Source organism: Antedon bifida, chromosome 7, assembly GCF_963402885.1.
Source record: "Antedon bifida chromosome 7, ecAntBifi1.1, whole genome shotgun sequence".
NCBI classification, from domain to species: Eukaryota; Metazoa; Echinodermata; class Crinoidea; order Comatulida; family Antedonidae; genus Antedon; species Antedon bifida.
Genome location: NC_136232.1, coordinates 20,480,804 through 20,499,303, shown reverse-complemented (window position 1 = coordinate 20,499,303; position 18,500 = coordinate 20,480,804). Strand labels below are relative to the sequence as shown.

Here is an 18,500-nt window from a genome sequence, read left to right as displayed (position 1 = left end):
TTCTCTGCTGAAAACAATTTATTGACTCTATGTAACATACGTACCTGTTCTTAAAGCATTTTCTGGGTTTCCAAGTTTTAAGGGGGTTTTTCCAGAACCTTCCAGGCATCTGTGAAACAAAAAGGACACATGGGAATGTCAGTAGGCTTAAATTCAATTTACGATAGACTGGTATGGTTCGTGTTACTTCGACCGCTGCCCCATATTCAAATGCAAGATGCCCTATTAACTAATTCTTTATTTATGAATAAAACAGTGTAATCTTTGTTAATACAGTCTCTGTGCCATATACAAATAAATGCCCTATAAATAATGCATATTATTTAAAATATTGCTTACCTCTAGAAGGTTTAAGTCGAAAATCAATTCTAACAGAAAGTATTCAATCTAAAATACAAAACAGAAACATGTTTTAAACAATATCAACTCCAATTGATGCTTGATTCTTGAAATCGAATATACCAGGAGAAGCAAAACGTGAAACGTGTTCCTAAGTGTGCCTAAAAAGTCAGACGGGTTTTTAATTCTTTATTTAGTAGTAGAGGTCTCAGTTGTTATAAGCTTTAAACTGATTCATATCTAAACGAATTGAAGTATTTAAAATTTAAATTAAGTATACATCATATTGTAGTATAATAATAAACAATAAGTAGAAACTTACTGAGCTTTGTAGATTCCGTGTTCACTCTTGAAAATTCATCCAAGTTATGTTTTGTTTAGTTGTCATGCAGTTCCTCATGGAAACATCGTTACCTTGGCACAAGCGCGCGCGTAAGGAAGTGTGCACAAAGAAAGCGGAAATGCGTTACGCTTACAGCTAGCAACACACGTTGATGGTTTGATTGAATCTAATACACAACTATGCTGTTTTAAAATAATATAAATGCCCGACCGTATACATTCCAATTGATATCTGTTTGTTGTTTATAGTGTATGCTGGGCTTAGAAGTTGCACATTAGTTTTGTTTGAAAATTGTGAAGCGCTTTTTATTATCCGTTGCGAATCACAACCGAACTATTCCGACTCAAGTTTTATATTATACTTAAAATATAAAATCTGGCATTTTTGTTTAAAAAAATTGTATTATTGTTTGAATACAGAAATTTAATTTCGGCCATACTGTTTAAAAATGAATAGAATATGAATGAAGAAAAATGTTTGTAAATTTATCAAGTATACACCCTTACAAAATGTAGGCTTTGCAGGCAACACATACAATGTGAATGCATTTGTCTCTTTTATTCGTTCCAGTAAAATCATCTTGCGTCACAGTACGTACACAATTTATATTTATGGTAAAGTCGTCACATGTGGTAGGCCTACATATGTTACGCTGTGTATCAAGATTTTTCCTATATGATAAATAATACATAACACGTTCTTCAGTTAAAATAGATAATCATATTTATTTGTTGATCAATTATATATTATTTGAAACAGCATAAGTTTTAAAGCAATACTAATTTTGATTCTTCTTGAAATTAAAAAATTCGAATTCAATGTGATCAATTAAGTCTTTGATGGCTGGTCTTTGGTTTGGTCTCGAATGAAGGCAGGGTCCGCTGATATCCATTAGCGGCATCAATGCTTTGTTGGCGGCAATGCCTTCAATTATGACACCAAAACTGTAGATGTCTGAGGCAAAGGTCGGTGGTGTGTTGATGTTATACAGCTCTGGTGCATTTTCCGGGTGATCTTGCATGAGGTCGAAGACATCGGCTTTGTCGGTATTGTTCAATTGGAAGACATCAAACGGTGCTTCTGCGGTGCAAACTGAGCCAAAGTCGACAATTTTTGCAGAGATACGAGGACCCCTGTTGTAAAGAAGAACATTCCGAGTCGCCAGGTCATTGTGAATCAAGCCATTCATCTGAAGTACCTCAACTCCTTCTGCGATGTCCATAATAATGCGAAAACAATCAATTGTGGTAATATGTGGTGAACCAGATGCTAAAGCTTTCATCAATGATGTTGATTTGAATGATGTTGAGTCACCAACAAATTCCATAACAATGGCCCACTGTGTGTCGGAGGTAACTGCTTCACAAACACCATACACCCGTGGAAACACGTCGCTTTTTTGGGATAACACCTTCATTATTCTAGCTTCAAGGGAAACTGCCAGCTTGTCGGCGAACCGATTGAATTTTCTAGACTTATTGGTTGTTGTGATGATAGTCTTAACAGCCACAAGTTTGCCATTTCAATCTCCAAGGCGATTAAGCAAAACTCTGCCATAGGAACCAGTGCCAAGTACTATCTATAAAGTAAACACGTATACAATCATTTATAATGTTTCATTCTGTCATAAAAAACATTTAAAGATTATCTGTCAAAAGCTTTGATTAGAGTGTTGAAACTTTCAAATTCAATTCAACCTACCTGGTGACTATCCTTCGTTGCTGGATACAGACGATCAGATGGCAAACAATGAACATGGTTTTTAAGATTTGCATCCATTATCCGGATTTCAATTGACATGCGTTTTATCCAGTGTTCTGAAGTTGGAGAAGTCTTGTTTGCTCCAAGTGTTACTGAACAATGATTCGTCGCTCAGGTGATTGCTACATCTTGGTGATGAGGTCAGTGGGCTAGACAGACTTGGGCAATGTCCATTAGTCGTAAGGATGTTACTGTCACTTCCATCTGGTGTGTATCCAATTGCCGGTACATTATTGATAACGTCCAGGAGGCACCATTTTCTTATCCAGTTAAGAGCTAGCATTGAGTCAGGTTCGCCGTTTCTACGTCCAAAGACGCGTCCATCCAGAATAAGGAGATCTCTTGCAAATCCACTTATTATGCCATTGCCAATGCCAAATGGCAATTCTTGGTTATCGTACCCGATGGCCGATGTTTGAGGCAGGGTGAGAATAGCAATTCCATATATGATTTGGATAATTGCAATTCTTAAAGCAGGTGGTATGCTCAACCAGGACTGAAATGTTTGATCATTGTCATCATCGTTAGCATTGTAGAAACAGCATACGACATATTTCCTGAAAAAGCCTGTAATGGCTGACCGGCTGAAAATTAAAGAAAATATTTCTTTATTGTATTTTGGGGTGTTTTTTTTATCATCGGAATAATATATTTATACTTCTCATACGTTTTCATTCTATTTTTTTCTCTGCTGAAAACAATTTATTGACTCTATGTAACATACGTACCTGTTCTTAAAGCATTTTCTGGGTTTCCAAGTTTTAAGGGGGTTTTTCCAGAACCTTCCAGGCATCTGTGAAACAAAAAGGACACATGGGAATGTCAGTAGGCTTAAATTCAATTTACGATAGACTGGTATGGTTCGTGTTACTTCGACCGCTGCCCCATATTCAAATGCAAGATGCCCTATTAACTAATTCTTTATTTATGAATAAAACAGTGTAATCTTTGTTAATACAGTCTCTGTGCCATATACAAATAAATGCCCTATAAATAATGCATATTATTTAAAATATTGCTTACCTCTAGAAGGTTTAAGTCGAAAATCAATTCTAACAGAAAGTATTCAATCTAAAATACAAAACAGAAACATGTTTTAAACAATATCAACTCCAATTGATGCTTGATTCTTGAAATCGAATATACCAGGAGAAGCAAAACGTGAAACGTGTTCCTAAGTGTGCCTAAAAAGTCAGACGGGTTTTTAATTCTTTATTTAGTAGTAGAGGTCTCAGTTGTTATAAGCTTTAAACTGATTCATATCTAAACGAATTGAAGTATTTAAAATTTAAATTAAGTATACATTATATTGTAGTATAATAATAAACAATAAGTAGAAACTTACTGAGCTTTGTAGATTCCGTGTTCACTCTTGAAAATTCATCCAAGTTATGTTTTGTTTAGTTGTCATGCAGTTCCTCATGGAAACATCGTTACCTTGGCACAAGCGCGCGCGTAAGGAAGTGTGCACAAAGAAAGCGGAAATGCGTTACGCTTACAGCTAGCAACACACGTTGATGGTTTGATTGAATCTAATACACAACTATGCTGTTTTAAAATAATATAAATGCCCGACCGTATACATTCCAATTGATATCTGTTTGTTGTTTATAGTGTATGCTGGGCTTAGAAGTTGCACATTAGTTTTGTTTGAAAATTGTGAAGCGCTTTTTATTATCCGTTGCGAATCACAACCGAACTATTCCGACTCAAGTTTTATATTATACTTAAAATATAAAATCTGGCATTTTTGTTTTAAAAAATTGTATTATTGTTTGAATACAGAAATTTAATTTCGGCCATACTGTTTAAAAATGAATAGAATATGAATGAAGAAAAATGTTTGTAAATTTATCAAGTATACACCCTTACAAAATGTAGGCTTTGCAGGCAACACATACAATGTGAATGCATTTGTCTCTTTTATTCGTTCCAGTAAAATCATCTTGCGTCACAGTACGTACACAATTTATATTTATGGTAAAGTCGTCACATGTGGTAGGCCTACATATGTTACGCTGTGTATCAAGATTTGTCCTATATGATAAATAATACATAACACGTTCTTCAGTTAAAATAGATAATCATATTTATTTGTTGATCAATTATATATTATTTGAAACAGCATAAGTTTTAAAGCAATACTAATTTTGATTCTTCTTGAAATTAAAAAATTCGAATTCAATGTGATCAATTAAGTCTTTGATGGCTGGTCTTTGGTTTGGTCTCGAATTAAGGCAGGGTCCGCTGATATCCATTAGCGGCATCAATGCTTTGTTGGCGGCAATGCCTTCAATTATGACACCAAAACTGTAGATGTCTGAAGCAAAGGTCGGTGGTGTGTTGATGTTATACAGCTCTGGTGCATTTTCAGGGTGATCTTGCATGAGGTCGAAGACATCGGCTTTGTCGGTATTGTTCAATTGGAAGACATCAAACGGTGCTTCTGCGGTGCAAACTGAGCCAAAGTCGACAATTTTTGCAGAGATACGAGGACCCTTGTTGTAAAGAAGAACATTCCGAGTCGCCAGGTCATTGTGAATCAAGCCATTCATCTGAAGTACCTCAACTCCTTTTGCGATGTCCATAATAATGCGAAAACAATCAATCGTGGTAATATGTGGTGAACCAGATGCTAAAGCTTTCATCAATGATGTTGATTTGAATGATGTTGAGTCACCAACAAATTCCATAACAATTGCCCATTGTGTGTCGGAGGTAACTGCTTCACAAACACCATACACCCGTGGAAACACGTCGCTTTTTTGTGATAACACCTTCATTATTCTAGCTTCAAGGGAAACTGCCAGCTTGTCGGCGAACCGATTGAATTTTCTAGACTTATTGGTTGTTGTGATGATAGCCTTAACAGCAACAAGTTTGCCATTATAATCTCCAAGGCGATTAAGCAAAACTCTGCCATAGGAACCAGTGCCAAGTACTATCTATAAAGTAAACACGTATACAATCATTTATAATGTTTCATTCTGTCATAAAAACATTTAAAGATTATCTGTCAAAAGCTTTGATTGGAGTTTAAAAAAAAGAAAATTCAAGTCAACCTACCTGGTGACTATCCTTCGTTGCTGGATACAGACGATCAGATGGCAAACAATGAACATGGTTTTTAAGATTTGCATCCATTATCCGGATTTCAATTGACATGCGTTTTATCCAGTGTTCTGAAGTTGGAGAAGTCTTGAAGTCTTGTTTGCTCCAAGTGTTACTGAACAATGATTCGTCGCTCAAGTGATTGCTACATATTGGTGATGAGGTCAGTGGGCTATACAGACTTGAGCAATATCCATTGGTCGTAAGGATGTTACTGTCACTTCCATCTGGTGTGTATCCAATTGCCGGTACATTATTGATAACGTCCAGGAGGCACCATTTTCTTATCCAGTTAAGAGCTAGCATTGAGTCAGGTTCGCCGTTTCTACGTCCAAAGACGCGTCCATTCAGAATAAGGAGATCTCTTGAAAATCCACTTATTATGCCATTGTCAATGCCAAATTGCGATTCTTGGTTATCGTACCTGATGGCCGATGTTTGAGGCAGGGTGAGAATAGCAATTCCATATATGATTTGGATAATTGCAATTCTTATGGCAGGTGGTACGCTCAACCAGGACTGAAATGTTTGATCATTTTCATCATCGTTAGCATTGTAGAAACAACATAGGACATATTTCCTGAAAAAGCCTGTAATGGCTGACCGGCTGAAAATTAAGAAAAATATTTCTTTATTGTATTTTGGGGTGTTTTTTTTTATCATCGGAATAATCATTATACTTCTCATACGTTTTCATTCTATTTTTTTCTCTGCTGAAAACAATTAATTGACTCTATGTAACATACCTGTTCTTAAAGCATTTTCTGGGTTTCCAAGTTTTAAGGGGGTTTTTCCAGAACCTTCCAGGCATCTGAAACAAAAGGGACACATGGGAATGTCAGTAGGCTTAAATTCAATTTACTGGTATGGTTCGTGTTACTTCGACCGCTGCCCGATATTCAAATGCAAGATGCCCTATTAACTAATTCTCTGTTTATGAATAAAACAGTGTAATCTTAGTTAATACAGTCTCTGTGCCATATACAAATAAATGCCCTATAAATAATGCATATTATTTAAAATATTGCTTACCTCTTCGTTTTAATTGTCAATAAATAATTATCTAACTTAACACCAAAAGTGTTATGGGTTTCATTAGGTGTTAAAAATCATTATTATTATTTAAAATATTGCTTACCTCTAGAAGGTTTAGGTCGAAAATCAATTCAAACAGAAAGTATTCAATCTAAAATACAAAACAAAAACATGTTTTAAACAATATCAACTCCAGTTGATGCTTGATTCTTGAAATCGAATATACCACCAGGAGAAGCAAAAACGTGAAACGTGTTCCTAAGAAGTGTGCCTAAAAAGTCAGACGGGGTTTTAATTCTTTATTTAGTAGTAGAGGTCTGGGTTGTTATAAGCTTTAAACTGATTCATATCTAAACGAATTGAAGTATTTAAAATTTAAATTAAGTATACATTATATTGTAGTATAATAATAAACAATAAGTAGAAACTTACTGAGCTTTGTAGATTCCGTGTTCACTCTTGAAAATTCATCCAAGTTATGTTTTGTTTAGTTGTCATGCAGTTCCTCGTGGAAACATCGTTACCTTGGCTTACGCGCGCGCGTAAAGAAGTGTGCACAAAGAAAGCGGAAATGCGTTACGCGTACAGCTAGCAACACATGTTGATGGTTGGATTGAATCTATACACACTATGCTGTTTTAAAATAATATAATAGCCCGACCGTATACATTCCAATTGATATCTGTTTGTTGTTTAATAGTGTATGCTGGGCTTTAAAGTTGCACATTAGTTTTGTTTGAAAATTGTGAAGCGCTTTTTATTACCCATTATTCGACTATGCGCATGTTTATAATGCTATAGTAACCATTTATGTCAAAAAATAAAAAGGTCGAAAATTGGCCATTTTTCGAAAATTTCCCTTACTATATAAGTACAGGGATTTTTTCAAAAAATGACCAATTTTCGACCTTTTTATTTTTCGATAAAACTGGTTACTATAGCACAATTGACATGCGCAGAACCCATTATTCGACTCTGCACATGTTTATTATGCTATAGTAACCACTTATGTCAAAAAATAAAAGGGTCGAAAAATGGCAATTTTTCAAAAATTTCCCGCACTATAGTACAGGTATTTTTTTTCGAAAAATGACCAATTTTCGACCTTTTTATTTTTCGATAAAACTGGTTACTATAGCACAATTGAAATGCGCAGAACACATTATTCGACTCTGCGCATGTTTATAATGCTATAGTAACTATTTATGTCAAAAAATAAAAGGGTCGAAAATTGGCCATTTTTCGAAATTTTCCCTTACTAATAGTACAGGGATATTTTCAAAAAATGACAAATTTTCGACCTTTTTATTTTTCGATAAAACTGGTTACTATAGCACAATTGACATCCGCAGAACCCATTATTCGACTCTGCGCATGTTTATTATGCTATAGTAACCATTTATGTCAAAAAATAAAAGGGTCGAAAAATGGCAATTTTTCGAAAATTTCCCTTACTATAGTACAGGGATTTTTTCAAAAAATGACCAATTTTCGAACTTTTTATTTTTCGATAAATTTGGTTACTATAGCACAATTGACATGCACAGAACCCATTATTCGACTCTGCGCATGTTTATGATGCTATAGTAACCATTTATGTCAAAAAATAAAAGGGTCGAAAAATGGCCATTTTTCGAAAATTTCTCTGTACTATAGTACAGGTATTTCTTCAAAAAATGACCAATTTTCGACCTTTTTATTTTTCGATAAAACTGGTTACTATAGCACAATTGACATTCGCAGAACCCATTATTCGACTCGGCACATGTTTATGATGCTATAGTAACCATTTATATCAAAAAATAAAAAGGTCGAAAATTGGCCTTTTTTCGAAAATTTCCCTTACTATAGTACAGGGATTTTTTCAAAAAATGACCAATTTTCGACCTTTATTATTTTTCGATAAAACTGGTTACTATAGCACAATTGACATGCGCAGAACCCATTATTCGACTCTGCGCATGTTTATTATGCTATAGTAACCATTTATGTCAAAAAATAAAAGGGTCGAAAAATGGCCATTTTTCGAAAATTTCCCTGTACAGGTATTTCTTCAAAAAATGACCAATTTTCGACCTTTTTATTTTTCGATAACACTGGTTACTATAGCACAATTGACATTCGCAGAACCCATTATTCGACTCTGCACATGTTTATGATGCTATAGTAACCATTTTTATCAAAAAATAAAAGGGTCGAAAAATGGCCATTTTTCGAAAATTTCCCTGTACTATAGTACAGGTATTTCTTCAAAAAATGACCAATTTTCGACCTTTTTATTTTTCGATAAAACTGGTTACTATAGCACAATTGACATTCGTAGAACCCATTATTCGACTCGGCACATGTTTATGATGCTATAGTAACCATTTATATCAAAAAATAAAAGGGTCGAAAATTGGCCTTTTTTCGAAAATTTCCCTTACTATAGTACAGGGATTTTTTCAAAAAATGACCAATTTTCGACCTTTATTATTTTTCGATAAAACTGGTTACTATAGCACAATTGACATGCGCAGAACCCATTATTCGACTCTGCGCATGTTTATTATGCTATGGTAACCATTTATGTCAAAAAATAAAAGGGTCGAAAAATGGCCATTTTTCGAAAATTTCCCTTACTATAGTACAGGGATTTTTTCAAAAAATGACAAATTTTCGACCTCTTTATTTTTCGATAAAACTGGTTACTATAGCACAATTGACATGCACAGAACCCATTATTCGACTCTGCGCATGTTTAATATGCTATAGTAACCATTTATGTCAAAAAATAAAAGGGTCGCAAATTGGCCATTTTTCGAAATTTTCCCTTACTATAGTACAGGTATTTCTTCAAAAAATGACCAATTTTCGACCTTTTTATTTTTCGATAAAACTGGTTACTATAGCACAATTGACATGCGCAGAACTCATTATTCGACTCTGTGCATGTTTATTATGCTATAGTAACCATTTATGTCAAAAAATAAAGGGGTCGAAAAATTGCCATTTTTCGAAAATTTCTCTTAGTACAGATGCTATAGTAACCATTTATGTCAAAAAATAAAAGGGTCGAAAAATGGCCATTTTTCGAAAATTTTCCTGTATTATAGTACAGGTATTTCTTCAAAAAATGACCAATTTTCGACCTTTTTATTTTTCGATAACACTGGTTACTATAGCACAATTGACATTCGCAGAACCCATTATTCGACTCTGCACATGTTTATGATGCTATAGTAACCATTTATATCAAAAAATAAAAAGGTCGAAAATTGACCTTTTTTCGAAAATTTCCCTGTACTATAGTACAGGTATTTTTCGAAAAATGACCAATTTTCGACCTTTTTATTTTTCGATAAAACTGGTTACTATAGCACAATTGACAAGCGCAGAACACATTATTCGATTCTGCACATGTTTATGATGCTAAAGTAACCATTTATATCAAAAAATAAAAAGGTCGAAAATTGGCCATTTTTCGAAAATTTCCCTTACTATAGTACAGGGATTTTTTCAAAAAATGACCAATTTTCGACCTTTATTATTTGTCGATAAAACTGGTTACTATAGCACAATTGACATGCACAGAACCCATTATTCGACTCTGCGCATGTTTATTATGCTATAGTAACCATTTATGTCAAAAAATAAAAGGGTCGAAAATTGGCCATTTTTTCGAAATTTTCACTTACTATAGTACAGGGATTTTTTCCAAAAATGACCAATTTTCGACCTTTTTATTTTTCGATAAAACTGGTTACTATAGCACAATTGACATGCGCAGAACCCATTATTCGACTCTGCGCATGTTTATTATGCTATAGTAACCATTTATGTCAAAAATTAAAAGGGTCGAAAAACTGCCATTTTTCGAAAATTTCCCTTACTATAGTACAGGGATTTTTTCAAAAAATGACAAATTTTCGACCTTTTTATTTTTCGATAAAACTGGTTACTATAGCACAATTGACATGCGCAGAACCCATTATCCGACTCTGCGCATGTTTATTATGCTATAGTAACCATTTACGTCAAAAATTAAAAGGGTCGAAAAACTGCAATTTTTCGAGAAATTCCCTTACTATAGTACAGGGATTTTTTCAAAAAATGACCAATTTTCGACCTTTTTATTTTTCGATAAAACTGGTTACTATAGCACAATTGTCATGCACAGAACCCATTATTCGACTCTGCGCATGTTTATAATACTATAGTAACTATTTATGTCAAAAAATAAAATGGTCGAAAATTGGCAATTTTTCGAAATTTTCCCTTACTATAGTACAGGGATTTTTTCAAAAAATGACCAATTTTCGACCTTTTTATTTTTCGATAAAACTTGTTACTATAGCACAATTGACATGCACAGAACCCATTATTCGACTCTGCGCATGTTTATTATGCTATAGTAACCATTTATGTCAAAAAATAAAAGGATCGAAAATTGGCCATTTTTCGAAATTTTTCCTTACTATAGTACAGGGATTTTTTCAAAAAATGACCAATTTTCGACCTTTTTATTTTTCGATCAATCTGGTTTCTATAGCACAATTGACATGCGCAGAACCCATTATTCGACTCTGCGCATGTTTATTATGCTATAGTAACCATTTATGTCAAAAATTAAAAGGGTCGAAAAACTGCCATTTTTCGAAAATTTCCCTTACTATAGTACAGGGATTTTTTCAAAAAATGACCAATTTTCGACCTTTTTATTTTTCGATAAAACTGGTTACTATAGCACAATTGTCATGCACAGAACCCATTATTCGACTCTGCGCATGTTTATAATACTATAGTAACTATTTATGTCAAAAAATAAAATGGTCGAAAATTGGCCATTTTTCGAAATTTTCCCTTACTATAGTACAGGGATTTTTTCAAAGAATGACCAATTTTCGACCTTTTTATTTTTCGATAAAACTTGTTACTATAGCACAATTGACATGCGCCGAACCCATTATTCGACTCTGCGCATGTTTATTATGCTATAGTAACCATTTATGTCAAAAAATAAAAGGGTCGAAAAATTGCCATTTTTCGAAAATTTCCCTTACTATAGTACAGGTATTTCTTCAAAAAATGACCAATTTTCGACCTTTTTATTTTTCGATAAAACTGGTTACTATAGCTCAATTGACATGCGCAGAACTCATTATTCGACTCTGTGCATGTTTATTATGCTATAATAACCATTTATGTCAAAAAATAAAAGGGTCGAAAAATTGCCATTTTTCGAAAATTTCTCTTACTATAGTAAAGGGATTTTTTCAAAAAATGACCAATTTTCGACCTTTTTATTTTTCGATAAAACTGGTTACTATAGCACAATTGACATGCGCAGAACACATTATTCGACTCTGCGCATGTTTATAATGCTATAGTAACTATTTATGTCAAAAAATAAAAGGGTCGAAAATTGGCCATTTTTCGAAAATTTCCCTTACTATAGTACAGGGATTTTTTCAAAAAATGACCAATTTTCGAACTTTTTATTTTTCGATAAAACTGGTTACTATAGCACAATTGACATGCGCAGAACCCATTATTCGACTCTGCACATGTTTATGATGCTATAGTAACCATTTATATCAAAAAATAAAAAGGTCGAAAATTGACCTTTTTTCGAAAATTTCCCTGTACTATTATAGTACAGGTATTTTTCGAAAAATGACCAATTTTCGACCTTTTTATTTTTCGATAAAACTGGTTACTATAGCACAATTGACAAGCGCAGAACACATTATTCGACTCTGCGCATGTTTATTATGCTATAGTAACCATTTATGTCAAAAAATAAAAGGGTCGAAAAAGGGCCATTTTTCGAAAATTTCCCTGTACTATAGTACAGGTATTTCTTCAAAAATTACCAATTTTCGACCTTTTTATTTTTCGATAAAACTGGTTACTATAGCACAATTGACATGCGCAGAACCCATTATTCGATTCTGCACATGTTTGTGATGCTATAGTAACCATTTATATCAAAAAATAAAAAGGTCGAAAATTGGCCTTTTTTCGAAAATTTCCCTTACTATAGTACAGGGATTTTTTCAAAAAATGACCAATTTTCGAACTTTTTATTTTTCGATAAAACTGGTTACTATAGCACAATTGACATGCGCAGAACCCATTATTCGACTCTGCGCATGTTTATTATGCTATAGTAACCATTTATGTCAAAAAATAAAAGGGTCGAAAAAGGGCCATTTTTCGAAAATTTCCCTGTACTATAGTACAGGTATTTTTTCGAAAAATGACCAATTTTCGACCTTTTTATTTTTCGATAAAACTGGTTACTATAGCACAATTGACATGCGCAGAACACATTATTCGACTCTGCGCATGTTTATAATGCTATAGTAACTATTTATGTCAAAAAATAAAAGGGTCGAAAATTGGCCATTTTTCGAAAATTTCCCTGTACTATAGTACAGGTATTTCTTCAAAAATTACCAATTTTCGACCTTTTTATTTTTCGATAAAACTGGTTACTATAGCACAATTGACATGCGCAGAACCCATTATTCGATTCTGCACATGTTTGTGATGCTATAGTAACCATTTATATCAAAAAATAAAAAGGTCGAAAATTTGCCTTTTTTCGAAAATTTCCCTTACTATAGTACAGGGATTTTTTCAAAAAATGACCAATTTTCGAACTTTTTATTTTTCGATAAAACTGGTTACTATAGCACAATTGACATGCGCAGAACCCATTATTCGACTCTGCGCATGTTTATTATGCTATAGTAACCATTTATGTCAAAAAATAAAAGGGTCGAAAAATTGCCATTTTTCGAAAATTTCCCTTACTATAGTACAGGGATTTTTTCAAAAAATGAGCAATTTTCGACCTTTTTATTTTTCGATCAATCTGGTTCCTATAGCACAATTGACATGCACAGAACCCATTATTCGACTCTGCGCATGTTTAATATGCTATAGTAACCATTTATGTCAAAAAATAAAAGGATCGAAAATTGGCCATTTTTCGAAATTTTTCCTTATTATAGTACAGGGAATTTTTCAAAAAATGACCAATTTTCGACCTTTTTATTTTTCGATAAAACTGGTTACTATAGCACAATTGACATGCACAGAACCCATTATTCGACTCTGCGCATGTTTAATATGCTATAGTAACCATTTATGTCAAAAAATAAAAGGATCGAAAATTGGCCATTTTTCGAAATTTTTCCTTACTATAGTACAGGGAATTTTTCAAAAAATGACAAATTTTCGACCTTTTTATTTGTCGATAAAACTGGTTACTATAGCACAATTGACATGCACAGAACCCATTATTCGACTCTGCGCATGTTTATTATGCTATAGTAACCATTTATGTCAAAAAATAAAAGGGTCGAAAAATTGCCATTTTTCGAAAATTTCCCTTACTATAGTACAGGGATTTTTTCAAAAAATGACCAATTTTCGACCTTTTTATTTTTCGATAAAACTGGTTACTATAGCACAATTGACATGCACAGAACCCATTATTCGACTCTGCGCATGTTTATTATGCTATAGTAACCATTTATGTCAAAAAATAAAAGGGTCGAAAATTGGCCATTTTTCGAAATTTTTCCTTACTATAGTACAGGTAATTTTTCAAAAAATGACCAATTTTCGACCTTTTTATTTTTCGATAAAACTGGTTACTATAGCACAATTGACATGCACAGAACCCATTATTCGACTCTGCGCATGTTTAATATGCTATAGTAACCATTTATGTCAAAAAATAAAAGGATCGAAAATTGGCCATTTTTCGAAATTTTTCCTTACTATAGTACAGGGAATTTTTCAAAAAATGACAAATTTTCGACCTTTTTATTTTTCGATAAAACTGGTTACTATAGCACAATTGACATGCGCAGAACCCATTATTCGACTCTGCGCATGTTTATTATGCTATAGTAACCATTTATGTCAAAAATTAAAAGGGTCGAAAAACTGCCATTTTTCGAAAATTTCCCTTACTATAGTACAGGGATTTTTTCAAAAAATGACAAATTTTCGACCTTTTTATTTTTCGATAAAACTGGTTACTATAGCACAATTGACATGCGCAGAACCCATTATCCGACTCTGCGCATGTTTATTATGCTATAGTAACCATTTATGTCAAAAATTAAAAGGGTCGAAAAACTGCAATTTTTCGAGAAATTCCCTTACTATAGTACAGGGATTTTTTCAAAAAATGACCAATTTTCGACCTTTTTATTTTTCGATAAAACTGGTTACTATAGCACAATTGTCATGCACAGAACCCATTATTCGACTCTGCGCATGTTTATAATACTATAGTAACTATTTATGTCAAAAAATAAAATGGTCGAAAATTGGCCATTTTTCGAAATTTTCCCTTACTTATAGTACAGGGATTTTTTCAAAAAATGACAAATTTTCGACCTTTTTATTTTTCGATAAAACTGGTTACTATAGCACAATTGACATGCGCAGAACTCATTATTCGACTCTGCGCATTTTTATTATGCTATAGTAATCATTTATGTCAAAACATAAAAGGGTCGAAAAATTGCCATTTTTCGAAAATTTCCCTTACTATAGTACAGGGATTTTTTTCAAAAAATGACCAATTTTCGACCTTTTTATTTGTCGATAAAACTGGTTACTATAGCACAATTGACATACACAGAACCCATTATTCGACTCTGCGCATGTTTATTATGCTATAGTAACCATTTATGTCAAAAAATAAAAGGGTCGAAAATTGGCCATTTTTTCAAAATTTTCACTTACTATAGTACAGGGATTTTTTCAAAAAATGACCAATTTTCGACCTTTTTATTTTTCGATAAAACTGGTTACTATAGCACAATTGACATGCGCAGAACCCATTATTCGACTCTGCGCATGTTTATTATGCTATAGTAACCATTTATGTCAAAAATTAAAAGGGTCGAAAAACTGCCATTTTTCGAAAATTTCCCTTACTATAGTACAGGGATTTTTTCAAAAAATGACCAATTTTCGACCTTTTTATTTTTCGATAAAACTTGTTACTATAGCACAATTGACATGCGCCGAACCCATTATTCGACTCTGCGCATGTTTATTATGCTATAGTAACCATTTATGTCAAAAAATAAAAGGGTCGAAAAATTGCCATTTTTCGAAAATTTCCCTTACTATAGTACAGAGATTTTTTCAAAAAATGACCAATTTTCGACCTTTTTTTTCGATAAAACTGGTTACTATAGCACAATTGACATGCACAGAACCCATTATTCGACTCTGCTCGTGTTTATTATGCTCTAGTAACCATTTATATCAAAAAATAAAAAGTTCAAAAATTACCAATTTTCGACCTTTTTATTTTTCGATAAAACTTGTTACTATAGCACAATTGACATGCGCAGAACCCATTATTTGACTCTGCGCATGTTTATTATGCTATAGTAACCACTTATGTCAAAAAATAAAAGGGTCGAAAAATGGCAATTTATCAAAAATTTCCCGTACTATAGTACAGGGATTTTTTCAAAAAAAGGACCAATTTTCGACCTTTTTATTTTTCGATAAAACTGGTTACTATAGCACAATTGACATGCGCAGAACACATTATTCAACTCTGCGCATGTTTATAATGCTATAGTAACTATTTATGTCAAAAAATAAAAGGGTCGAAAATTGGCCATTTTTCGAAATTTTCCCTTACTATAGTAAGGGAAATTTTCGAAAAATAGCAATTTTTTTACCCTTTTATTTTTTGACATAAATGGTTACTATAGCATAATAAACATGCGCAGAGTCGAATAACGGGTTCTGCGCATGTCAATTGTGCTATAGTAACCAGTTTTATCGAAAAATAAAAAGGTCGAAAATTGGTCATTTTTTGAAATTTTCCCTTACTATAGTACAGGGATTTTTTCAAAAAATGACAAATTTTCGACCTTTTTATTTTTCGATAAAACTTGTTACTATAGCACAATTGACATGCGCAGAACCCATTATTCGACTCTGCGCATGTTTATTATGCTATAGTAACCATTTATGTCAAAAAATAAAAGGGTCGAAAATTGGCCATTTTTCGAAATTTTCCCTTACTATAGTACAGGGATTTTTTCAAAAAATGACCAATTTTCGACCTTTTTATTTTTCGATAAAACTTGTTACTATAGCACAATTGACATGCGCAGAACCCATTATTCGACTCTGCGCATGTTTATTATGCTATAGTAACCATTTATGTCAAAAAATAAAAGGGTCGAAAATTGGCCATTTTTCGAAATTTTCCCTTACTATAGTACAGGGATTTTTTCAAAAAATGACCAATTTTCGACCTTTTTATTTTTCGATAAAACTTGTTACTATAGCACAATTGACATGCGCAGAACCCATTATTCGACTCTGCGCATGTTTATTATGCTATAGTAACCATTTATGTCAAAAAATAAAAGGATCGAAAATTGGCCATTTTTCGAAATTTTCCCTTACTATAGTACAGGGATTTTTTCAAAAAATGACCAATTTTCGACCTTTTTATTTGTCGATAAAACTGGTTACTATAGCACAATTGACATGCGCAGAACCCATTATTCGACTCTGCTCGTGTTTATTATGCTCTAGTAACCATTTATATCAAAAAATAAAAAGTTCAAAAATTACCAATTTTCGACCTTTTTATTTTTCGATAAAACTTGTTACTATTTATGTCAAAAAATAAAAGGGTCGAAAATTGGCCATTTTTCGAAATTTTCCCTTACTATAGTAAGGGAAATTTTCGAAAAATGGCAATTTTTTGACCCTTTTATTTTTTGACATAAATGGTTACTATAGCATAATAAACATGCGCAGAGTCGAATAACGTGTTCTGCGCATGTCAATTGTGCTATAGTAACCAGTTTTATCGAAAAATAAAAAGGTCGAAAATTGGTCATTTTTTGAAATTTTCCCTTACTATAGTACAGGGATTTTTTCAAAAAATGACAAATTTTCGACCTTTTTATTTTTCGATAAAACTTGTTACTATAGCACAATTGACATGCGCAGAACCCATTATTCGACTCTGCGCATGTTTATTATGCTATAGTAACCATTTATGTCAAAAAATAAAAGGGTCGAAAAATTGCCATTTTTCGAAAATTTCCCCTACTATAGTACAGGGATTTTTTCAAAAAACGGCCAATTTCCGACATTTTTATTTTTCGATAAAACTGGTTACTATAGCACAATTGACATGCGCAGAACCCATTATTCGACTCTGCGCATGTTTATTATGCTATAGTAACCATTTATGTCAAAAAATAAAAGGGTCGAAAATTGTCCATTTTTCGAAAATTTCCCTGTACTATAGTACAGGTATTTCTTCAAAAAATGACCAATTTTCGACCTTTTTATTTTTCGATAAAACTGGTTACTATAGCACAATTGACATGCGCAGAACACATTATTCGACTCTGCGCATGTTTATAATGCTATAGTAACTATTTATGTCAAAAAATAAAAGGGTCGAAAATTGGCCATTTTTCGAAAATTTCCCTTACTATAGTACAGGAAAATTTTCGAAAAATGGCAATTTTTTGACCCTTTTATTTTTTGACATAAATGGTTACTATAGCATAATAAACGTGCGCAGAGTCGAATAATGGGTTCTGCGCATGTCAATTGTGCTATAGTAACCAGTTTTATCGAAAAATAAAAAGGTCGAAAATTGGTCATTTTTTGAAAAAATCCCTGTACTATAGTAAGGGAAAATTTCGAAAAATGGCAAATTTTCGACCCTTTTATTTTTTGACATAAATAGTTACTATAGCATTATAAACATGCGCAGAGTCGAATAATGTGTTCTGCGCATGTCAATTGTGCTATAGTAACCAGTTTTATCGAAAAATAAAAAGGTCGAAAATTGGTCCTTTTTTTGAAAAAAATCCCTGTACTATAGTACAGGAAATTT

At 32.9% G+C, this 18,500-nt stretch overlaps 2 protein-coding genes across 2 annotated transcripts in view; one reads left to right on the top strand and one right to left on the bottom strand.

Annotated features, from left to right (window-relative positions):
- LOC144848551 (protein FAM162B-like) overlaps positions 1 to 18,500 on the top strand; it is a 153,716-nt gene that overhangs the window by 14,973 nt on the left and 120,243 nt on the right. The gene's annotated exons all lie outside the window — the stretch shown is intronic.
- LOC144848989 (serine/threonine-protein kinase 17B-like) lies at positions 1,461 to 2,099 on the bottom strand. Its single transcript, XM_078705942.1, has one exon. It carries the CDS (start codon positions 2,097 to 2,099, stop codon positions 1,461 to 1,463), a length of 639 nt encoding a protein of 212 aa, XP_078562068.1.

Bases quoted from the DNA above. Each gene is read 5' to 3' on its own strand.
- LOC144848989 (XM_078705942.1), bottom strand. From the start codon at position 2,099: ATGAAGGTGTTATCCCAAAAAAGCGACGTGTTTCCACGGGTGTATGGT.